The sequence below is a fragment of the Pan paniscus genome, chromosome 13, assembly GCF_029289425.2.
Source record: "Pan paniscus chromosome 13, NHGRI_mPanPan1-v2.0_pri, whole genome shotgun sequence".
Classification (NCBI taxonomy): Eukaryota; Metazoa; Chordata; class Mammalia; order Primates; family Hominidae; genus Pan; species Pan paniscus.
Genome location: NC_073262.2, coordinates 93,602,622 through 93,626,318, shown reverse-complemented (window position 1 = coordinate 93,626,318; position 23,697 = coordinate 93,602,622). Strand labels below are relative to the sequence as shown.

General features: G+C 32.7%; 1 protein-coding gene across 3 annotated transcripts in view; it reads right to left on the bottom strand.

The window, feature by feature from the left end:
* Nucleotides 1–23,697, bottom strand: part of GLS (glutaminase) — an 84,979-nt gene that overhangs the window by 21,147 nt on the left and 40,135 nt on the right. For 2 of the 3 annotated variants that reach the window (XM_008950618.4, XM_063595500.1), the window contains 7 exons: nucleotides 23,284–23,316; nucleotides 23,137–23,195; nucleotides 20,358–20,424; nucleotides 19,751–19,801; nucleotides 16,862–17,038; nucleotides 13,772–13,903; nucleotides 12,703–12,795 (listed from right to left, as the gene is read on the bottom strand). In XM_008950618.4, coding sequence (XP_008948866.2) covers nucleotides 12,703–12,795; nucleotides 13,772–13,903; nucleotides 16,862–17,038; nucleotides 19,751–19,801; nucleotides 20,358–20,424; nucleotides 23,137–23,195; nucleotides 23,284–23,316 — 612 coding nt within the window. Of the gene's footprint in view, nucleotides 1–9,051; nucleotides 11,625–12,702; nucleotides 12,796–13,771; nucleotides 13,904–16,861; nucleotides 17,039–19,750; nucleotides 19,802–20,357; nucleotides 20,425–23,136; nucleotides 23,196–23,283; nucleotides 23,317–23,697 lie in introns of those variants that run through there. The other variant, XM_034954699.3, reaches the window with a different exon arrangement.

Here is a 23,697-nt window from a genome sequence, read left to right as displayed (position 1 = left end):
CAAGGTTCCACATTTCTGGAATGATAAAGTGCTATATTTAAAAAACAAGTACATAAAACCCAAAAGTCAAAGAACTTAAAAGCGAATTTAAGACAGGAAGAGAAGACATTCATCACCAAATACACACATTAAACAAAAAAAAAAATCCAGGCCATTGGAATCAAACTATTCTTACAAAGACACCATTTTGTGTAAATTAAAAATAAATAAATACAAACAAGGTCCCGGAAAATAGATGAGGTTCTCTTCCTGCTGTGAAACAACATGGTTTTAGCATTCATACAGGAAGAATTATGGTTTCAATTCAGAGTTTAAGGTCCTATTTCTCTTAGCATGCCTCAAATCCTGCTACTATAACAAAGCCAGGCACATGGACTTGAGTTTTCTATAGTTATCCCAACCCACAATACTAACACAATCTTTACTAATTGCTTTAATGTTAGAAAAGAAATCCCTCATTTTCACTGGTCTCCAGAGCCTTACTTAACTCCCTATATTCTTCAATGTTTATTTCACATTTCTATTGTGAAACGTTCAACATGTGTGCTTTATGGAGCATACTCACAGAAGAGGTGTAATAACAGTATGTTTCTCTAATGCTGTAACTTTTCAAAGCACTTTCATAGCCACTTTATTATTCAAATTACATAGCAGGCTCCTCCAACATATAATACAGAAAATTGCTGGAGAAAAGCATATTTTTAAGACACTAAAAAATAAAGCAATTGTTCTATCTTAAAAAAATTTAGAAAGGACATCATGTAAATATAAAACCCTCATCTTACTAAATTATCTACGCTTTCATACAGTTCAATGCTCCGAACTCCTTAAAATACTCTTTCCTTGACTGCTGATATTGCACTATGCTGGATTTTCTCTTCTCTGGCCACCTTTCCCTAGTGGAAGCCTCTCCTACTCTATCTTACCTTTAAAATGATGGTTTCTTAGGGTTCTGTCTTTGATACACTTTCCTTATCACTTTATACTATCACCTTAAGCAATCTCACACACCACCCCAGCTTCAAATACTACTCTTCATACTGACCACTCACAAAATTATAGCTCCAACTTACACTGCTCTAAGCTTTAGGCCTAAATCTGACTGCTTGCTCAACATCACTACTTAGATATCTCACAAATATCTCAAACATTAGCTAGCTTCTACATACTGATAGTTGTCTAACCATTATCCACTACCCACCCCTTCCATACTAACAGAACCTCTATTTGTTAAAGGTAGTATTGTGTCCAATTAAAAACACTTTCCCAGATTCCCTTGCAGTTAGTCTGGTCAATGAGCGTCAGATGAGTTTCCAGTAAAGCTTCTTTCTTTAGATTTAGGTATCACTTTTTTCTTTTTCTCCCACTTTGGCCATACAGGTGAGGCTAAAGATGAAACAGCCACCTTGCAACTCTAAGTTGATAGGCATGATTTCTAAGATCAACACACTAAGGCTTGTGTAACAGAAGTTTACCTTACTAATGGCACTAGCCCTGGTTGGTTTCCCTGATAGTCCCCTGAGACTTTCTGTTATATTAGAAAAATAACCCCCATATGTTTAAAGCACTGTCAATCAACCTCCTGATATCCACAAACAAACAGATCCTTCATTGTTACAATAGCCAAAGTTAAACTAATTTCTTCCCATACTCCCAAGGTTTGCTTTTCCAGTGTTCTCCATCTTAGTTAATGCAGCAGCTTTGGCCCTGTTGCTCATACTAAAAACCTGGTAGTCAGCTTGATATCGCATTCCTTTTCACCCACCAAAAACGATCACCAAGTGCTGCCTATCCTATTTCTTAAACACATCTCTTATTTACCTATTTCTCTCACCTCTAGTCCAAGCCACCAACACATCTCGAGTCCAAAACTTCAACTTTCTCTCTCTTTAATCCATTCTCCACAGAGCAGTATTTAAAAACCAAATCATTCTCTCCCCTTTTTTAAAGTCTTCAAAGTTTCAGCCGGGTGTGGTGGCTCACGCCTGTAATCCCAGCATTTTGGGAGACCGAGGCGGGCGGATCACGAGGTCAGGAGATCGAGACCATCTTGGCTAACATGGTGAAACCCCGTCTCTACTAAAAAATACAAAAAATTAGCCAGGCGTGGAGGCAGGCCCCTGTAATCCCAGCTACTCGGGAGGCTGAGGCAGGAGAATGGTGTGAACCCAGGAGGCGGAGCTTGCAGTGAGCCAAGATCACTCCACTGCACTCCAGCCTGGGAGACAGAGCAAGACTCCGTCTCAAAAAAAAAAAAAAAAAAAAAAAGTCTTCAAAGTTTCACATTACACTCTGAATAAAGTCCAAAATTCTTAATATAGCATATAAGACCTTTCAGAAATGTCTCCCAAACTGTGTCCTGAGGACAACCTACAGCAGAAGCACCTGGGGTGCATATTAAACATTTAGATTTTTGAATCAAACTGTAGGACTGGGCCCCAGGAAGCTAGCTGTATTTTAAAATTAAGACACTCTAACAATTCTGATGTACATCGAAATATGAGAAGGCCCACTCTACATAATATGGTCCCATCTCTAAGAGTCATCCACGGCCAATCTCCATCCACCTCACCTCACTCTTCTTCAGCGCATTTGCCTTCTTTCCCCTTCTCAAATGTGCTAAACTCCTTCCTGTTCTGGGGCCTTCAAGTCAGACTAGCCTATTAACACTATTCCATATTTCCTCTGACTCCTTCAAAACTTACACACTGTATTACCTTCCAGTGAAAACCAACCATATTTAACCACCCAGACAAAACAAGGTCTTATTGTACCCTCTCCTAGCATTTTTTTACTTTTCTATCATTTATTATCATTATATTTGCTGAAATATTTTTTAAAGAAATGAAACATTAAAGATACACCTAACCATGCTCTCTGCATCCATTCCATTCCCTCCTCGCAGTAAGCTTTATCTAAATATTGGTGTTCATGTTCTTATAGTTTTATTAGTAACTACATTGCATATTTGTGTCTCATAAAGTTTATTATAGATGTACAAAAATAGAATCATATGGCATATACCATTTTGTAACTTATTTTGTAACATTTAAAATGAATTAGATCTACATGCATCAGTATTAACAAATCACTTATTACCATTTTAATTATTTTTAGTATTTATTCAGTACCTGTATCCCTGTTAAATTGCAAACACAATTGGATCATACTTGTCTCATTAACCACTCACTGCATATCCTAAACACTTCACGGTTTCTGGCACATATTAGGCAAGAAATAAACTTAGTTGAATAAGAACCTATCAGTGAATAATAAAGCACAGGAATAACGCTAAGGTTAATTTATATAGATCTGAATTGCACAATCAAATTTAATTAGCTAAATATCTTGAACTAATTCTGTTTGTGTGCTGTTTGAACAAAAACTAGTGAAATGCTGAGGGGGATGGTAATCTTTTTTAGTTCTTACTTGGTAGAAAAAAAGACCAAAAGAAAATAATTTTAAAGGTTATACATTTTCATTTATATAGAGAGATCTAATCTCAGATATTGGTTGGGTACCAGAAATGAAGAGAAGAAAACAACATGAGGAGAACAAAATTCCTATTTAGAAGGCATTAAAAAAAAAAAAAAGCTTGCTAAGTAAAACAGGGATTGAAAATATTGAAATGGAAACCAGGAAGCCAGAAGAATCCTGGACTTCAGCCACTTTCTTAAGGTCACACAAGTGGGAAAGCAGCTTCATAAAAGCAATGAGTTATCTGACTACAAATTTACACTTATTACAAAAGCAATTCTAGAAGAGAAGCAGAGCAACTTAAAGTGGGTACGTCTACAATAAAACTGCTAACTTGCCAGAATAAGGGCATTCAGATAGGTGGAAGTTTTTTTTTGGTTATCCTTTAACAGCAGAATTGTTTCTTCATAGTCCAGTAAAAAGAGACATTAAGGCAGAAATATTTTATTGGTATGATTAAAAAGGATTAATAGTATTAGTCACCACAGAATGTTAACAAAACCACTTGTACTGTAATTTCATCAGATGTCAATGAAGTTTCATTGTGCATTAGATGCAACATTTATTCATCTCAATTCAAATATTCATCTCAAACAGTATTATTTAGTTCATTCTTTATTTACATTATAAATCTTGTGCATAGACCTGGATCAATGATGCATATACTTCAAGGATCTAAGTAAAATAATAAATAAAGAATAAGCTATATTATACTGAAGAAGAGAAATTTGGACTTTTACATTTCATGTGTGGTTTTCTTTCTAACTTTTTAAAGAAAATTAAACTACAATGGCAAATGTCAACATCAAAAGATTTGGAAGTGAACATATATAAAGATATGGAACTGAAAACCCATTTCCTGAGTAACTTTGATATAATTTTTAAAATTACCTCATTTTGGCCCAAAATAAATTATAATATGAAAGAATAAGAAATAGAATATTTGAAATTTAGATAATATATTCTGAGTTTTTCAACTAAAATCTTTAATTTGGAATGACCGTGAGAAAGAACAAAACAACAGAACTTGGGTGGAATTCAATTAATAATTTATACCATGATTTTAGATATCAATCTCATTTAATAGAAGAAAGTCAAGCCTTAAGGATTAAGCTTTAAGCTGTCCTCTCAAAAGAATCTTTGAAATTGCCCCTTTGTGATGATTTGTGAAATAACACAATATAAAACATATATAAACACATATAACACATATAAAATAACAAAAATTTACTATTCTCATCTAGATCTAAAAAGTTCAGCAAGAGACTGATTATCATAATTGAAATTTGAATTTTACAACAAAATGGTTCAAATGTGAGTAGTTACATCTGTGTAACTGATACTAATATTTCATCATTTTTATTTTGGAATGCATAATATAAAAGCAAGCAGACTTTATATTGAATGAGTTTATACTGAAACTTGTAGGGAGAAGAGCTACTCAGGCAGTTTAAATTTTCAGAATTAAGAAACCAATACTATAATATTTTGAGAGCAACAATATTTAAGTTTTAACATTTTGTAAGTCAACAAAGCCTTTCAAAAGTTAACATATTTCAAGAACTCAATATACACAGTCCTTCATAAATATTAAAACTCCAGAACTATGAAATGGAGATTGATACTGAAGACAATATGTACTATAGACAGAGTAAATAAACAGACAAATTAGGAAACTTGGGGGCCACTCACAGATCCAAATGTCTGAAATAAACAAGGGAAGTAGCTAGATATTTTTGCATGTTTTCCAAGAGCTAACATGCAAAGAAAACAAATTTTTCTTAAGAAACCATTTGTTTAGAACTTGACTAGTCTTCTATTTATTTAAAATCGTTTTACTTATATATTTAATCTAACCTCAAAGGAATTTATTTTAAAAAGCCAGTTATGTAACATTTATTTTTAGAGTTACATTTCTGCTACAGTTTTCTTTCAAAGATTGCAGGGTAATGTTTTATTTTTAGAACTACTGTGTAACTTTAACATTTACTTCTAACTTTACTAATTTTTAACAACTGGGACATAAGACTGCTTACTAGAAAAATACAATTAGTTTTAATAAATGCTGATGGTACCATCTGCCAAATAACTTATAGTCACATTAACTACTGCCAATTATGCTTCTCTCATTAAAACTAAACCACAAACAGAAACATCCACAAACAGAAAGTCCATCCTAACAAAACACAAAACAGACCAACCCCCTCAAAAGAGAAAAAAATCTAAATATGCTAATAGAAAAACCAAAGTGCTAGGAAACCTGGAAAAGGGGGCTGAGTGGGGTGGGAGTCTGTACCAGGTAACATTTAAGATTACTTTCAAATTCAAATCTGTGATTCTAAAAAATATATAAGATTATGGTAAATAAAAGTACATCAAAATTCTAGAAAGGTTGGACTATGTTTTAAAAACAAAAGAAAGCCTTCGGCTGTTTTACAGAATATAAATTTAATTATAGCTCAGGATTCCAAATATAATTGCTGTGCAGAGGAGATTTTCATTATATAAACATAAATCGCCAGAAACATAAAACGAAAACAGAAATTTAAAAACTATTTTGGGTAAGAATTTTTTCTTTCAAAAGCTAAGCCTTCCAAATAGATAATTTTAATTATCTGTGGTTTTAAGGACTGAAAGTGTTTCAGCAAGGTAAATACCTAATGAAAAAATACCATTATTTTTAATCATACTATGTACAGAAAAATCATATCCTCAGATATTGAAATATGGCTTAAAAATAAATACAATGAATTATTCTTTGCCATTGAGATGTGGTATATAATTTTTCTTAAAAAAAATTCCGTAATTAGTAAATGAGATTCAGAGTTAAATGTATAGTAAAAATGTTACAAGATTAACCGACAGTAGCAGTTGGCACCAGCTCACCTGTTTCTAACACTTGCCTTTTGAGGGCAAGATTATAATTTTTGTTTTAAAGCAATACATGATGGTTTTCAATAATAAGTATTCTGTAATTTACTGTTGAATGAAATTTACAAAAAAAAAAAAAAAAACCCATAGATTCCGCCAAAAAAGCAATGCAATACAAGTGCTAATTAGTATCCTATTCATTTCGGTTAAGGGTTAATGGATCAGGAAGCCATTATAAAGTTTTTTATGAAAACAGGTTTTCTATACATGGCATATTTTAAAAATCTCTATTAGCTACAACTTACAAAAATTACTAAAGTAGATCTACAATCTACAAAATAGAAATGGTAAACAAAGTCAACTTAAATTCTCTTCCTCTCCTATGTTCATAAAATAGAAAACATTTTAAGACCACAGTAACAGAATCACTTTGTTAAATAAGCATTTATAATCAGTCTACTTAACATACTATTTTAAAAATAAGTACCTTTTCTATTACTATTTAAAAAGTTAAGAACTCTACGAAACATCACATTTTGCCCGCTCTGTTTCATGTTGGATAAATATTGCCTCAGATCCTCTTAGAGTAGTTTTCTAAATTTCTCAAAGTCATGTGCATTTTATGGTATTCAGATTAATAAACTACTAGCTGGAGGTTGGGGTATAAAATAAAAGAACTTCCCCCAACCCAATTAAATTCCTTCCATTTCTAATTAAATTCCTTCCATTTCTAAGCAATGTTAACAAAGGTTTTTAACTTTGTTACAATTTGAAATAAAAGAAAAATAGTTGAACTTGGATATACTTGAGTGTATGTTTATGTATAATTTTGCCCTTGAACTACATGACAGAGAAAAGACTGAGTAAGGTAAAGTCCATTCTCAATAAGTCTAAGTGAAAATCTGAGCATAAGGCCATCATGCATGGTAACAAATTTCCATTTATGCTACATCTCCAACATCTGGTTTTGGTTTTATTACACAATGCAAATATAACATTAAATATAAAATGGTAGAGAAGTAATTGAGAAGAAATCACACGTTAAGTATACTGATTGTATACCTTTAAAAAATGCTTTCTAGCATTTTCAAGGCCATGTAGGAGAAAAACCAAACTTTTTACAGATGAATAGTAAAACAGATTCTTAAAACTAAAAACTGTACCACAGTAACTAAATAAAACTGTTCCATAAACTGCTCAATATGAGAAGTGCATTACTTCTTTTAAGTCAAAAACAATTTTAAAAATACAATCCTTCCTTATAATAAATTTTGGAAAGTGCTTTAAAGTCAAATTCCACATGAAATCTAATATTCTTGGTTTCACTTTTCCAGAGTTCCCCCAATATTGTTAGTTACTCTCTTACCCTGGCAGTCCTGGTAGTGAATGGGAGTGGTAACAGAAACCACAAATCTTTAAAGTCAAATTGAAGAAGTAAAGTATGTTATACTTTACCAATTCTAGGGCAGCAAAAATTTTAGGGGTTCTTTTGTGTCAAAGCTTGGAACAGGAATAGATCAATGAATAATTTATACATAATATACAATGTGAAAAGAACTGCTCATCATTTTCAGAATATGAATGGGTAGATTAAAGTACATAGATAAGGAAATCATATATATGTATGCACAAATGTATATACATATGCACAAACATATGCAACCCACACATTATATATAAATTATCAGGATATAGGCTGACATATCAGTATATTTCAGCAGTTCTTTCCACATAAATATATGCCTATTAAATATACACTGTCAGATCAAGATCACCAGGTATTTTAAGTCTCCTCTCTCTTTACTTCAAATAAATTTTTTAAAAAAATCTTTAAAAGCAAGTAATCATAAACTGTTACATATATTGAATATATCATTATACTGGAACTCCTTATTAACTAATTCTAAAAGAACTTCATTTAAAAATCCCACAGATTAATACAAATTCATGTAAACAACAGTATTTCCCCTTTCAAATGGTTTTAAAACTTCTACAATATATTCAGGAATCTCCAGAATATGAATGGCAGATTTAATTAAACATAAAAATGTAAAGTACTATATTTGACCTACAATACATGGAGCCTCTATAATTTGTACTATAATTTGGATCATGCTGTGGAAATATACAAAATTCCTTCTGAAAATGTAATCCCCTCAGAAACCAGTTAAGGTGAATTTCTGTATCACTGTCATTCTGTTTAATATAAATTCTACTGAGATTAACAGTTTTATTCTAAAGCAATATGATGATACTCTTCATTTGGTTTAGCAATGTTTTTCCTATTATTTAGGCAACAACAGATAAAATGAGAGTTACATAGTGAATAACAACAATATTCCTCCTCAGAAAGCAGAAATAACCTACAAATAGGGTTGCACTTTTTTTAAAGTTACCAAATGGAAAAACAACCAAAAAAATTGAGAGAAAAGTTTTTATTCAAATACTTCTAGTACAACCAATAAGAAAAGTCCTCCTCCCAAAAAAACCACTAATGCTATATTGCATTTTAAAAAACCAAATAAAGCCCTTTTGAGTATTTCTAGTTTACTTTGAGGCAGCTTCAGAATAGCAAACACTTTAACAGTATATTCATAAAGAATAATTTTTTCTAAGTTAAAATCCCAACTGTATTTGTACTTAAAATGTTGAAGTTGCTTTTATAAAAACAAAACAAAACAAAACAAAAAAAAAACAATAAAATCAGCTTAAAATAAATTTATTGTACAATACAAAATGTAGGCATACTGGAAAATAAAGGTACATTATTAAATATACAAAGCAAATGAAAGCTAAACAACACAAATGTTTTCATCCAAACACTAAGATAAAATGCACAACATTTATGCTAAAAACAAAGTACTTCAAGAACAATATGCATTTCAAATGAAATGTTAATGATGCCAAAAAAAGAAAGAAAAAAGAAAATCAAATATGCTACATTGTAAATGCTTGAATATCAAGAATCAATAATGGCATAAAACAAACCCAATAATACTGGGTACTATCAAGAACTTTGTTTAAAAAGGTGTTAAGAATACTGAAAGAATCAAAATATGTCCTTAAAACTGGCAAAGTTTTTTCTTTTTTAAGTTTGAGGGCCTATTCGCAGTATCTTATCTCTTCTTCCGTTTATACTTTTCTATAAAAATTTCTGCTCATTCTTAACATTTTCTAAACACAGTAGCTTAGATAACAGTACTTCATTTTTAAGTATGCATTTAAAGCATTACCAACACAAAAATAGTAAGTGACACAAATTAACAACCTAATTTTGAAATCTATACGGCTATGTATACGATATGAAAACTAAATCTTCATTTTATAAAGTAAAACCAACTTCGGAATGAAATGGTAAAATGTAACAATTTAGATCATAGGGGAAACCACAATGCCTTTTTTCCAATTAAGGCATTCGGTTGCCCAAACTACAAATGGCCCTGGTGCAACTAACATAAATATTCAACACAAATATGCAGTAAGGCCTTGAGAAGCATCCAGTTAGGATATGCATCTGAACATTCACAGAACATTCAAGTAAGCATAAAATCCTTGGGAAAATCCTCTACAACTTAAAATATAATTATTTAAATATATAAATTTAATACTTAAGTTAGCCCAAAAGGCCTTTGGCCAGCACCTCTAGAAGGGAATTTCTTTTCTTAATGTGATAGTTCCCAAACTTAAGACATTATGATCAAGATTTTCTATCTTTATTTGCACTAGTATCTAAAATACTCAGTGAAATCTTTTTTGCTACACTATATTTACTTTTACAGACTTTCCATTACCACATACATACACCATCATGCTAAGAAACCACCAAGTTTTTCTTCTAATCCCCCACTAAAATTAACAGGTTTCAACAAACTTGAAATTATAGGGGAACTATGGGGAAAACCAGAGAAGTATATGGAAGAAGGAAGAAGTGTGAATAGGTCCTACAGAATTTTACAATCACTTTGCCAAGACAACTTTAAATACTATGGATAATTACTTGAAATCAGGTTGTGTAGAATCTATAGTTCTCTTAAAAACAAGTTTTGATTCTCAATATTGCATTTTTATACCAAATAAAAGGATTTAGATCTAACGTATTTTAGTAGCATACTTACTACCTGCAGACTAAATTCATTTCTCAAGTACTCTAAAAAACTTCAAATAGAACAAACTTTATGAGATGCTATAACTTATCACAAAAGAAATATTAGCATTTATAAAATTAAGATAATAAAATTTAAAAGCTAAAAACCAAAATTTGCCATTCATATTTAAATATAACATAGAAAAAGTTATGTGGATAATATGAAAATAAAATTGTTTAGGTGAACAATTCACTTGAAGACACTCACTGTTTCTCCTTCTGAGTAACTAACCATTATAGCTTTTTATCGATGAAACATCATTATCTCTCATCTGAAATTCTTTGGCTGGAATGTTTTAGTAACATAAGACACTCCTGTATATAACAACTCTGACAGAACAGACGAGTTGCAAAATAAAAAAAGTAGGAGTCATATTTTAAAGCATTTGATAAATTTTTAAATAAATTTTTTAAAATGTAAAGCCAATCTATCACCAAAAATGGCATAAATGTAAACACAAGCTAATTTTATAATCCACTGCTATTTTAAATAAAATAATTTGGGGTTCATTATTTTGCCTTTTTAGTTTTGTATTTAGCATAGAAGTACCTTCTATTGCCACTAAAGACATCACATTAGTTTTAAAAATGGAAAAGAAAAAACAAAATGCAACAAAACTTATGAGTTTAATTTGTGAATTTTAGAACTAAGAATTACAGTTTTCTGTTACTATTGTAAAATGGGATTATCTGACCACATAGTTAACATTTTAATTACATCAAAAAAAATTTAAATTTTTCCTTTCTGTATTTTTAAAAATAAAGCAAATTTATGTACTTGTAAATACTTTTTAAAGACCAACAAATGCACTTCTTAATCTACTGCCTTTATACAAAGATTAAAAGGAAAAAAAAGCTTTATGGCTCCAGCACCCAAGATTGAGAACAAAAAATACCTCAAATAAATATTTATAACTTGCAAAAAAAAGCTAAAGATGTTTGAAAGATTAAATGAAGAAACATTCTGAAACTAGAACCCATTTCTTTAGCTTTTCTCTCCCAGACTTTCCATTCTATATACTACAGTTGTAGAGATGTCCTCATTTGACTCAGGTGACACTTTTTTCCACACTGTCTCTTTTAAAGCAAGTTCTTGTTGGAGACTTTCATAGTCCAATGGTCCAAAGGAATGCTAGTTGTTCAAGCAACATACATAATTTATTAGTGCACTTGAGTGAAGAAAGGTCCAAGCTATAAAATGGTATTTTTCAATGAGCATTATTAAAATGTTAACATTTTAAACCACCACCTCTGACATTTTGCTTCATGTTACTCAGGTCGACTCCCATGGAAGTTTCTATTCTGTTGGTTTTGCATAATTCTTACATAGTAACAGAAATTAATTTGATAAAAACTAACAAAAATTTAGTTTGGCACTACAGAAAATGTACTTAGTATGTATTAAAAATATTTTCTACTTAGAAGTTCTTCGTATTATCTTGAGGTCTAATTAGGTAATTTTACTACAAACATTTTCAATATGGTACGCAAAGAAACGGAATCAAAATTCTCAACACAAGCCCCTTGGTAGAGTGAAAAACTGTATAGACCAAAAAAGTTAAGTCCTGACTCTTAATACTACTTCTAAAAAAAGGAATATATGTGTACAATAGTATGAAGCCAAATAAACTGGTAACAAACAAATAGGACCGTAAGATTATTAGGAATATTGCATTAAACACGGTGGAAAAAAATATTTCATCTACAGTGACTTATAAAACTTTTGAGGCTTCATACGGTCTCTCACTAATATGATAATCCTTTTCCATTTACATATCCATCTACACAGTATGCAAGAAGTTAAACTTCAATTTAGGACAAACAAATATTAAAACGATGCTTTCTTTATAGCATGCAGCACATTCCAATGTTTTGTTTTGTTTTGTTTTTAACAGAATCAATTCTAAAAATCTTGCTTAAAATAGCAGAAAATGGAAGGGGAAATCCCTGACACTAGGCTAACTAGTTTCAATTTAAGTAACAAAACAGCAATATTTAAATATCTGTATCTATTAACTATCTATTAAACAATCTTTAAGTATTTAATACTGGTGATCCCGGATTTATATGTCAACAATTTGTTTACACTCATTTATGATTAGCAAAGACCCGAGGCCACTAACAAACTAAGATTTTATTTATACAGGCAAATCTCACTTTTTCTCTTCTTAAAAATTTTATATACTTATCTAAATAAGAATTTTGCTTACCCTTTGATCACCACCTTCTCTTCGAGGATCAAGTTTTTTTGCAAAGTGTCTCAAATTATCATAGTTATGGAAATTACACAGAGAAACAAGATCCTGTAAACAGTTATACAGAGCAGGTATAAGAAATTGGCTATTCATTGGTTATATATATCCATATTTTAACAAACTCTGCTTATATCGTCCAGCCTAGAAATCATCACTACATGCTAATAAAGTAGTATAATGCATCAAGAAGAGAACTTAAATCAGAGTAAGATATGGATATAAGTTTTAAGAACACTGCTTACTAACATGATCCTAGGGCTCAGCCAATCAAATCATCTTTCATCTTCTACAAAATAGGGTTTATAACCGGCCCCATGAAAGAATTCTTCTATCAAATAAGTGTAAAGCCACATTAAAATATAAATAAGTACTCTGGTTACAATCTACTATATTTTATATGCACTCCAATGTCATACTCTAGTTTTTGTAAAATATAAAAGACTGGAAAATAAAACAATTTTAATTGAGTATGGTACTTAATATGAACTCAAGCAAGTAATCAATGTAACTAAAACTAGAAGCTCAAACATTAGCAGGAACTGGGTAACAACAAAATACAGAACTATCAAGAGCAGTAACAGTTTAAAAATGGTTTAATCTTTTTTTAATTTTCAGTGCTTATTTCCTCAAAAAAATGTTTAAAGGTAGTCAATGGATAAAGATATTTAACCATGCAGATTAAAGATATAATAAACCAAAATAATTCCTAAGATATACTGGCTTTTAAATTACTTCTCCAAGTTTAATACCTTTTGTTGAGCTTTTGAAAATTGATACTAATTATAACCATGAAAATTAAAATATTAGCATCTAACAAATATAATCTGTGGGAATAATTAAATGGGAGCTGTCTGACAGAGACAACTTGAAGCTCCTCTGGGAGTATTTCCACGGTTCCCTAGTAACTGGCACACTATAGGCGGAGGGCCAGGAGTTAATGAACTATGGAAAATGGGTTAAAAAAAAGAATCATTGGATGGCTCAACTTATAACACCATTATTTACATTAAGAAAATATGCTTACGTGACAAAAGTGAATTCCCTTAACACTGTTGCCCATCTTATCCAGAGGAGGAGACCAGCACATCATACCCATAACATTGGGGACAACTAAAAGAATGCCCCCAGCAACTCCAGATTTTGCAGGAAGACCAACCTAAAAATAATTCAGTAAAAGAGTATTCAGGTAAACATTTTAAAATAAGAAATGTTATGTTCAACAATAGGGAAACTGGGGCTGGGCACCATGGCTCACTCCTGTAATCTCAGCACTTTAGGAGGCCAAGGCAAGCAGATCACTTGAGCCCAGGAGCTGGAGGCTAGGCTGGGTAACACAGGGAGATCTCATCTCTACAAAAAACAGTGAGACATGGAAGTGCACACCAGTAGTCACAGCTACTCTGGAGGATGATGTGGGAGGATTACATGACCTCAGGAGGTCAAGGCTACAGTGAGCCATGATCGCACCACTGCACTCCAGCCTGGATGACAGAGCAAGATCCAGTTTAAAAAAAAAAAAAAAAAAAACAATTGGGAAATTGGTTTAAAAATTAAAAATTATCTCCTGACCTCGTGATCCGCCCGCCTCAGCCTCCCAAAGTGCACGCCTGTAGTCCCAACTACTCAGGAGGCTGAGGCAGGAGAAAGATGAACCCGGGAGGCAGAGATTGCAGTGAGCTGAGATCATGCCACTGCACTCCAGCCTGGGCAACAGAGTGAGACTCCCTCTCGAAAAAAAAAAAAATTATATATACATACCATAGAATTTCAACATTAAAAATATTGTAGATAAATTTTTATCAACATGTTTATAAAGTTATAAGGCCGGGTGCGGTGGCTCATGCCTATAATCCCAGCACTTTGGGAGGCCGAGGCGGGCAGATCACCTGAGGTCAGGAGTTCGAGACCATCCTGGGCAACATGGCGAAACTCCGTCTCCACAAAAAATACAAAACTTAGCCGCGTGTGGTGGCAGGCACCTGCAATCCCAGCTACTCGAGAGGCTGTGGCAGGAGAATCGCTTGAACCTGGGAGGCAGAGGTTGCAGTGAGCCAAGATCGCACCACTGCACTCCAGCCTGGGTGACGAAGCAAGACTCCATCTCAAACAAACAAAAAAATTATGAAACAGTTTTGGATAGATATGAATATAGAAAAATTGTTTAAAGATACACTCTAAGGAATTATAGCAGTTACATCTAAATTGTGAGGCTATGGATGCTTTTATTCTTCCTGACTATATTTTCTAATTGTTCTAAAATAAACGTATTGTTTTTAAATATAACAAATTATTTTTTAAAAATATTTTACAACTAGAAAACAATAAAAAGTTATGCATTCTTAAAAGATTTTCTAAAATGGTAATTTAAATTACCCCTCCTCAAAAAATTTAAGTTACATTAGCAAAACTTGACAAATGATAAAAAAACAAAATTAATGTCATTAGAGCAGTGTTCATTAATTGCTTACTAACATTCAGTCAGTAAGTACTTCTGGATAGGAGAATCGCTAGAACCCAGGAGATGGAGGTTGCAGTGAGCCGAGATCACGCCACTGCACTCCAGCCTGGGCGACAGAGTGAGACTCCGTCTCAAAATAAATAAATAAATAAACAAACAAAAATAAAGGAAGTATACCAATAAAGTACTTTTACACAAAACTAAACAAAACAAGCAGACCAAAAAAAAAAAAAAAAAAAAAAAAACCACCTGAATTGGATCTACAAATTTATAGGAAATACAAGGGACAATGGAACAGAGGTAATCAGCAATGTAGAGACAGTGGAAAACTGTATAGACTAAATTACCCAGTTTTTCCAACCAAAAATAACAAGAAAAAAAGAGAGACAGGTCAAAAGAAGACCAATAGATTAAAAAAAAAAAAAAAAAAAGGAGACAAAACCCAATCATAATGTATGCACCTCATCTGTATCCTAAGTCAAACAAACTATAAAATAATATAATAGGCCGGGTGCAATGGCTCATGCCTGTAATCCCAGCAATTTGGGAGGCTGAGGCAGGTGCATTACTTGAGGTCAGGAGTTCGAGAACAGCCTGGCCAACATGGCAAAACCCCGTCTCTACTAAAAATACAAAAATTAGCCAGGTGCAGTGGCAGGCGCCTGTAATCTCAGCTACTCGGGAGGCTGAGGCAAGAGAATCGCTGGAACTCAGGAGGCAGAGGTTGCAGTGAGCCGAGATCGTGCCACTGCACTCCAGTCTGGGCAACAAAGTGAAACTCCATCTCAAAAAAAAAAAAAAGAAATAATAATTTACAAGATAATCCAGGAAATCTGAACACTAACTAAATATTTTGATATTCAATTTAATATTGATATTAATAATATTAAAGTTTTGATATGTAATATTTAATTTTTATATGTAAAAACTGTATTATTGTTATGTTTTGTTTAAGGGTCCTTATTTAGAATTACATACTGAAATATGACAAGGATAGGGGAAACAGATGCACATACAGATGAAACAAGATTGGTAATGTATTCATAATTATTGAAGCTGAGTGATGGATAACATTAAAGGTATCTCTCTCTCTCTCTCGTTTTACATGTTGAAAATTTCCAAAATAAAAAAAGCTTTTAGAAGGGCATTATGACTTGACATGAGCAGAATGAAATAAAAAAAGTCTATATACTTTACAAGTGGCAAATGCACAACAGAGCTTAAAGCAGTACATTTTTGTTAAGTTTTAACTTTAATACACTTTTAGTCCTTAAAACAGCTATGGCCGTAACCAAAGATGTGAAACGTCACATCTTTGCAATCTTTCTGAACTTAGAGAATTCTTAAGATACATAATCATCATAATGCTAAACATTAAAAACTAAAAGTAAAGAAAGACTGTACTAACCTCGTACACTGGATTGCCTTAAAAGCAGAAGGGATGAGGTTCTATAAATCAAACTTCCAAGTTCTTAAGAACATCTAGTAGACCTTATCTCTATTCCTTACTAATCTTGTAACAAATTAACCTTGAAAACAAGCCTCTCTCTCAAAAATTAATATACAGCTTTAGAAGCAAAGTTCAAACTGCATTTTTAAAAGAACCAGTTCAGACTAGTTTCTTGCCAGAGAAAATAAGATTAAACAATTACTTACATGGAAAGCAAACTGCCCTGAGAAGTCATACATGCCACAGGAATGCATCAAACTCAATGTATTTCGAACTGCTTCAGGGCTCAGTACTCTTTCACCAGTAATTGGGCAGAAACCACCATTAGCCAGTGTCGCAGCCATCACACTGGCTGATTCACAAGTCACTTCAATGGAGCACAGCTAACACAAAGAAAAAGCAGAATTCTCATATTACTTTTAATATTACTGTTCACTTTTAAGATAATCTATTTTATTTGGTATTTCATACAGATCTGAAATATTTCTTCCAAAGAGATTACTTTAATATAAACTTGAGGACATTCTGAAGATTTTAGTTGACCGAAGTCCTACCCCCTTTTAAGATTTACCCTGATTTGGCCAAAGATACTCAGCCTTTTAATGGCAGAACTAGACTAGGAAGTGCCAGCCTCTAAACACTAAGATTTGTTATTATCCCATGTGATATTCAAATTTGCTTAAATATTAATACTTTCTGTGGAATACACAAGCATAATTACTTTTAACTCAACAGAAAAAAAAGAGCCATGAAATATTTTTAAGATAAAGCACCATACATGAAGATTATCATAGTGTCTACATGAGAAATCACCATTTTAGAAAAAAATGCTACAGTGCCTGACATTTCACCCATAACAAAGTTCAGTATCCCCATCTATATGGTAACAGGCAAAGGACAAAGGGGAAGAAAAATATAAAGCAGATCTGTCTCAGATGCTCTGTAAGCCTAAACCAAAATGTTATCCTTTAGACCATTTATTAATATTTATTTGATATTTACTATGGGTGCTAAGAATACCCTCTAGGATAAAATTTTTGCATTTAAATACAATCAAAATAATGAAAATAGTTCACCGTACCAAACCCAAATTTACCCATAAAATGAAAATAAATTTTTCCACATTTTATTTTTAGCTAATAGTAAGCAAAATTGGGATGAGACGGGGTCAAAAAATAAAGTGGATAGGAGAAGAATGGGTTCAACTTATAAATTTTCCTCAGCCATACTCCAAGGTCTACAAGAGGCACAAAGGGGTTTGGAAATAGCAAGGAGGAAAACTAAGCACAGTGAATTAGAACATTGTGTGTTTAACTTTGACTAGATTGCCTATTTATATAAAAAATCTCTTCCCTACTTCTCAAAAACGACAGAATCGACTTGCAATACTGCCCCAGATAGCAAAGATTTGTGATAAGGTCGACTTAATCATGCAAGGCTTTCTGAATTCCAATGATCATTTCCTAATTTATACTTAACATTAATTGGAATTTTGTTTGTCACAAGGCAGCACATTCTTAATTTGCCAAATGCCAGCTTGGGTACTCTCCTGCTAATCTCAATGGCCGTTCAATTTGATGCAGCCCTTCTCCAAAAAAGTCAGTACCACTTCTATGGCCGTTTCTTGATTTTTGCAATGAAGTATAGAAATGTCACATTACAGTAGATTCTATAACAGCCAAATTTAAATAAGTATTCCAAAGGAAAAGAAACTTATGGAAAAAATTCATACAGACCAGGGGGAAAAAAAAGGCTAGTTTCAAAGGAATTTCACATATCATCTCATGTTATCTTCCACATAATATGGCAAGGCAGGTGACGCATATACTACAGATAAGGAAACTAGGGATCAGTAACTAAAATTAGGTCACATGGCTAATAAGTGGCCGGGATAGACCTTAAATTTTATATTGATGGTCTGGATTCCCAATTTACAGTTTTTCACATTGGGCCGATGAAAAGCTGCAACCTGGACATCTATCAAAATCTAACTCATTATCAACCTCCCTTATATATTCTCTAAGATTACTGAAAGGTTAAAATTAAGGAACCTTTAATAGTAAAGACAGGCAAATGTAAGGTGAACTAGAAATTAACAATAATGTAGCCTCCTATGTGGCTTCACATTACAGCCCCATCAGTGGCACCAACTGTGTTAAATCTGTAAGAATAAATTGAGCTGAAAATGTGGGTGAGAGAAGAGATCTTCAGGAAGGCTATTCTAAACTGAGTTCTATACCACAGCCCATTGTGCGTAACACGGTCCCTCTCGCTCAACCCCACCCCCTCAATATTGAGAGCTACTCTAACTTACAAGAAAGTCCGACATATGACACTGCAGAAATGAACTAGCACCAGTTAAGCCAGGATAGAGTAGTAACAAAGAAATTACAAGATACCAAGTCAGCTGAGACACTGACACTTTTAAATGCTGAATAAGAGCCCTCTGATTTAAAAAATAAAAAAATAAAAAAATAAAGCTTTTCCCAAACAAAATGTAAAAGCTACGAAAAATTTAGAGCTCAGTTTATAATTAAGAGTGCCAATTTCTGGGAGTGTTCATTATTTTTGACAATTCTTAAATATGTTTACAGAAAAAATTGTCCCTATTACATTTTGAGGCATGAATTTTTAGGCAACATGCATGGACATGAGACTGCCTTTTATGAAGACATTTTTGAAAGTCAATGGAAAATGTATTTTCTCATGGCCTAGAACCAAGATTTCTGAGACATCTATATTTTGCATAATGTGACACATCCATTTATTTATTTTGAGACGGAGTCTCACTATGTCGCCAGGCTGGAATGCAGTGGCGTGATCTCGGCTCACTGCAACCTCGGCCTTCCAGGTTCAAGGGATTCTCCTGCCTCAGCCTCCCGAGTAGCTGGGACTACAGGCACACACTACCACACCCGACTAATTTTTGTATTTTTAGTAGAGATGGGGTTTCACCATGTTGGCCAGGATGATCTCTATCTCTTGACCTCATGATCCGCCCGCCCTGGCCTCCCAAAGTGCTGGGATTACAGGCGTGAGCCACCGCGCCCAGCCGACACATCCATTTATATATACGATTTACATAATTAAATTACCTGGAAGTAGAAGTCTAATATACCAACCATGTCTGTGCCTTCTGGAAAACACTAAAAAAATAGAAAGGCAATTAAAAATTCAGGCACACAGGAATGCACATAAGTAGAGAAATACATGAAAAATTTCAAATGTACACGTGTTTCATTTTAATTAATAAAATAGCATGTAACTTCTAAAAGAGTATAAACATGAAATAAAAAAGCAAAATTTTATCACATCATGTAAGTTTCTAGATACTAGTTTAACTGACAATGATAAAATGATTCATGATTTATAAATCAAGTTACTAGACCAGCCACTTAAAAAAATCAAGAGTAGTTAACACTAATCAGGCATCATGCTTTTGAAAAAATAGACTAAACCTCAAACAAAATTTGTATTAATAAATAATATTAGTCAAATATTTAAATACTGCCAGATACAAATCAAATTAACAATAACATTAACAATTTGATAACACTGACTCACGAGCACTCTGCAAAAACTTCTGCACCTTAAATAGTAATAGGTAGTTGCTTAAAGGCTATTGTTGAATTCTTAGCATACATCTTCATGTATTTTATTAAATGAAAGAATAATTTGAAATAGAAACAAAAATTTAAAAACCTTCTTTTCTTTTAAGTAATATCCTATTGCAAAATTTCGATCTCCACTTTCTCTTTCAGACTGAAACCTGGAAGAAGAAAAAAAAACATTTGCTCTATGTACTTTCTTTAAAAGTGTGATTGTTCATAATTTCATTTGCATAGCAATGTACAGCATAAAGAACACTGAACTAAGATTCAGGACTACAGAGTTCCAATCAATTCTGTCAATAGGCTATTTGTGTGACTTTGGACAAGTCATTTAAGTGGTAATTCTTTCAATCTTCATTTTCTTGGCTATAAAATGACTGAAACGAATTCAGGTCCTTTCTAGTCTTCATATTTTGTAAACAAAAATGCTAATTTTAAAATTCTCAAATCTTCTACCATTAAAATACACTGAAAAACTGCAGAATCCTCTGGCTACCCAAAAGTACAATAAGAGTCCATTTTAATTGACATAATCAGGGAACTTGACATAATCATGGAACTTTCACTGAGAGTGGGAAACACAAAATGGATCTTGCAGGACTCAATGGACTAATAGATTTCAGGGTGAGGCCTAGGCACTGGCAAATTCCATGCATCATGAACGGTTAGAAAAGTATATAGACAGGGCTCCACTGAAGAATGGCAAATATTCTGATGTAACTGGGAAATGGCACATGGAGAAGAGCGGGAAAACATCAAACAAACAAAGGAGACTGGGACCAAATTACCAAAACCAATAGATGCCAAATAATTAATAGCTCCTGACTACCTATAAAACAAAAGCCTGAGGGCTTACAAAGAAGTTACCTAATAAGATCTACATTTTAGAAAGATAACTCTGACATCAGTTTGAAAAAGGGGGAAAAGAAGTGATGACTGATCTATTAAGAGAATACTGTAATGAGAGCTACAAAAGCCTGAATTTAGGCAGCTGTGATAGGAATGGAAGGAGAGGTATGATCAAATATGCAAGTAGTTGGATAATCTTCCAACCTGATGAGAAAAAGGAGAGGCAGAGTAAAGACTGATACAAAGCCTGAATTTCTAACATAGCGTGAGAGGATAATAATATTAACTGATACAGGGATCTATCTCTAGAGCAAAGAGCAGTTTGGAAAGAAAGAGAATGAGTTTTGATTTAGACAGATTTAATTTGCAGTATATTTGAGAATTGCCCTACAAGTCTAAAAGGGCTGCTGATATTAGAGGAACTGTGGTTAATGTTCTTTATATCACTGAGGTGGACAGCCCCTTCTAATTGCACATTTTAACATTTCAAATTCTTATCAATTTGCCGTACTTTAAAAACAAAACATCAACATAGTTTAGATAAATGACTAACTAGTCAGCAATTATCACAGTGACTGACACATAGTTCTTCAACACTCTCTCAAGTGCCTATTATCTGCCAGATAACAGGGATACAGAAATAAACTGGAAGACACAACATTCCATCTAGGTCTTAAGGAGGGCAGAGTCTAATGGTGGTTATGGGGCAAAGAGAGACATGTAATAAGTTTGATAAAATATGGTAATAGGAGAGCACAGAAAAGAGGCAAGTTGAGATTCATGGAATACTTCCTGGAAAAGATACTAAAGCTGATGAATTAATGTTGGGAAGGCATGCAACCTGAAAATGTTTACCCCTGAAATGCGAAGCAGGAAGTGCAAAATAAGAATAAAATAGTAGTATACATGCTAAAACTGTTTAACATAATAATATTACGATAATGTTTAACATTACAATGTTTCTAATGACAAGGAACCAGACAAATACAAAATGGGAAACATCCACTATACGGCCTGCTGCCTGTTTTTATAAAGTTTTTTATAACACACCCTCATATTGTCTATGGCTGTTTTCTACTAAACAGCAGAACTGAGAAGTTACAACACAGACCGTATGGTACACAAGCTTAAAATATTTACTGTCTGGTCCTTCAAAGAAAAAGTCAGCAACCCCTGGTCTATAAAACAAGCAGCCTGCACTCTTTAAAAATAAAAGCCATTTAATAAAATTTGTTAAAGCAAGGGCACGGGGACTGTTCTAAGTAAAGAGACAAAACAGACATCGTAATAAATACAATGTAAGAACCTTGATTTGTTCCTGAATCTAAAAAATAATAATAAAAGTTGTAAAAGACATTTGGGGAAGAGATGGGACATTTACATATTGATTAATGTCATGATATTTTAAAATTAGCGTTAACGTTCTTACATGTGTTAATGGTATTGTGGTTATGTAGGAGAATGTCCTTATTCTTAGACTGTATGTGCTTTCTTATCTAACGGTGAAGTATGATGTCTGCAACTTAATTTGAAATGGTTTAGGGAAAAAAAATCTATGTACATATATATTTACGTATTTGTGTTTAGAGGTATACATACATATTTTTTATCTATCTAAAGAGACAGAGATTGAGAAAAAGCAAGTAAGACAAAATATTAGAAAATATAAGTAAAAGATTCCAGATATTTATTTTTTCAACTTTTCTATTTACTCATAAATTTTAAAATAAAAAATTGGGGTAAAAATCCAGATAGCCTGGAACAGAAATAGAAGAGAGGTAAGACAGGTATTACAAGCAAAGATAAAACTGAATAAGCACCAGTAATTTGAGATAAACTTGGGGTCTCTTCTGATTGTATGATTACCTGTAAGAAATTTGTCAAAACTATTTAAAGTATTTTTAAGTGTTTCTGTCAGGTAATTTAGAAATCATTCATTTCCCTCCAATGAAAAGAGAGTGGATCAATTCTAAATACAGTTGTGTGTTTTTACGTAACAAAACAGTATTTAAAACACTCACGTTGCATTACTGAATCCAACATATTCATTACCAGCCATCTTATTCAAAAACTGCATGACCTAGAAACCAAAAGTAGGGAATATTAGTAATCAAAAAACAAATATATAGAGAATGTGGCATGAAAACTGAATGACATGTTGCACTTACATAGTCAAATTTTTCAGCGTTATTTACTCCTTGCTGCAAAAAAATAAGAGACATAAATACGTTAATATAGGTACCACTACGGTTAAGTTTCAAGCCAATATCAAAATTTCAAAGCTACTATTATAATATACTGCATTAGTATTTTTAAATCTAGGAAATAGTTCTAAAGTAATTTAACATTTATATAAACTTTTTTACATGTTATTTAATACCCATATGTTGAGAATGCATCAGAATTACAAAGGGAATGCTTTATTTTAAGTATATCTTTACCCAACCCAAAGTTACAGAATTTTAAATACAAGTTACCGTGAATTCCCTTATCTTTCATGACAGCACATAATTTGCTAAAATGTGTTATTTATTTAATCTTATATTTAAAAAAACTTAAAATAAAGTTTCACCCTTCGAAAA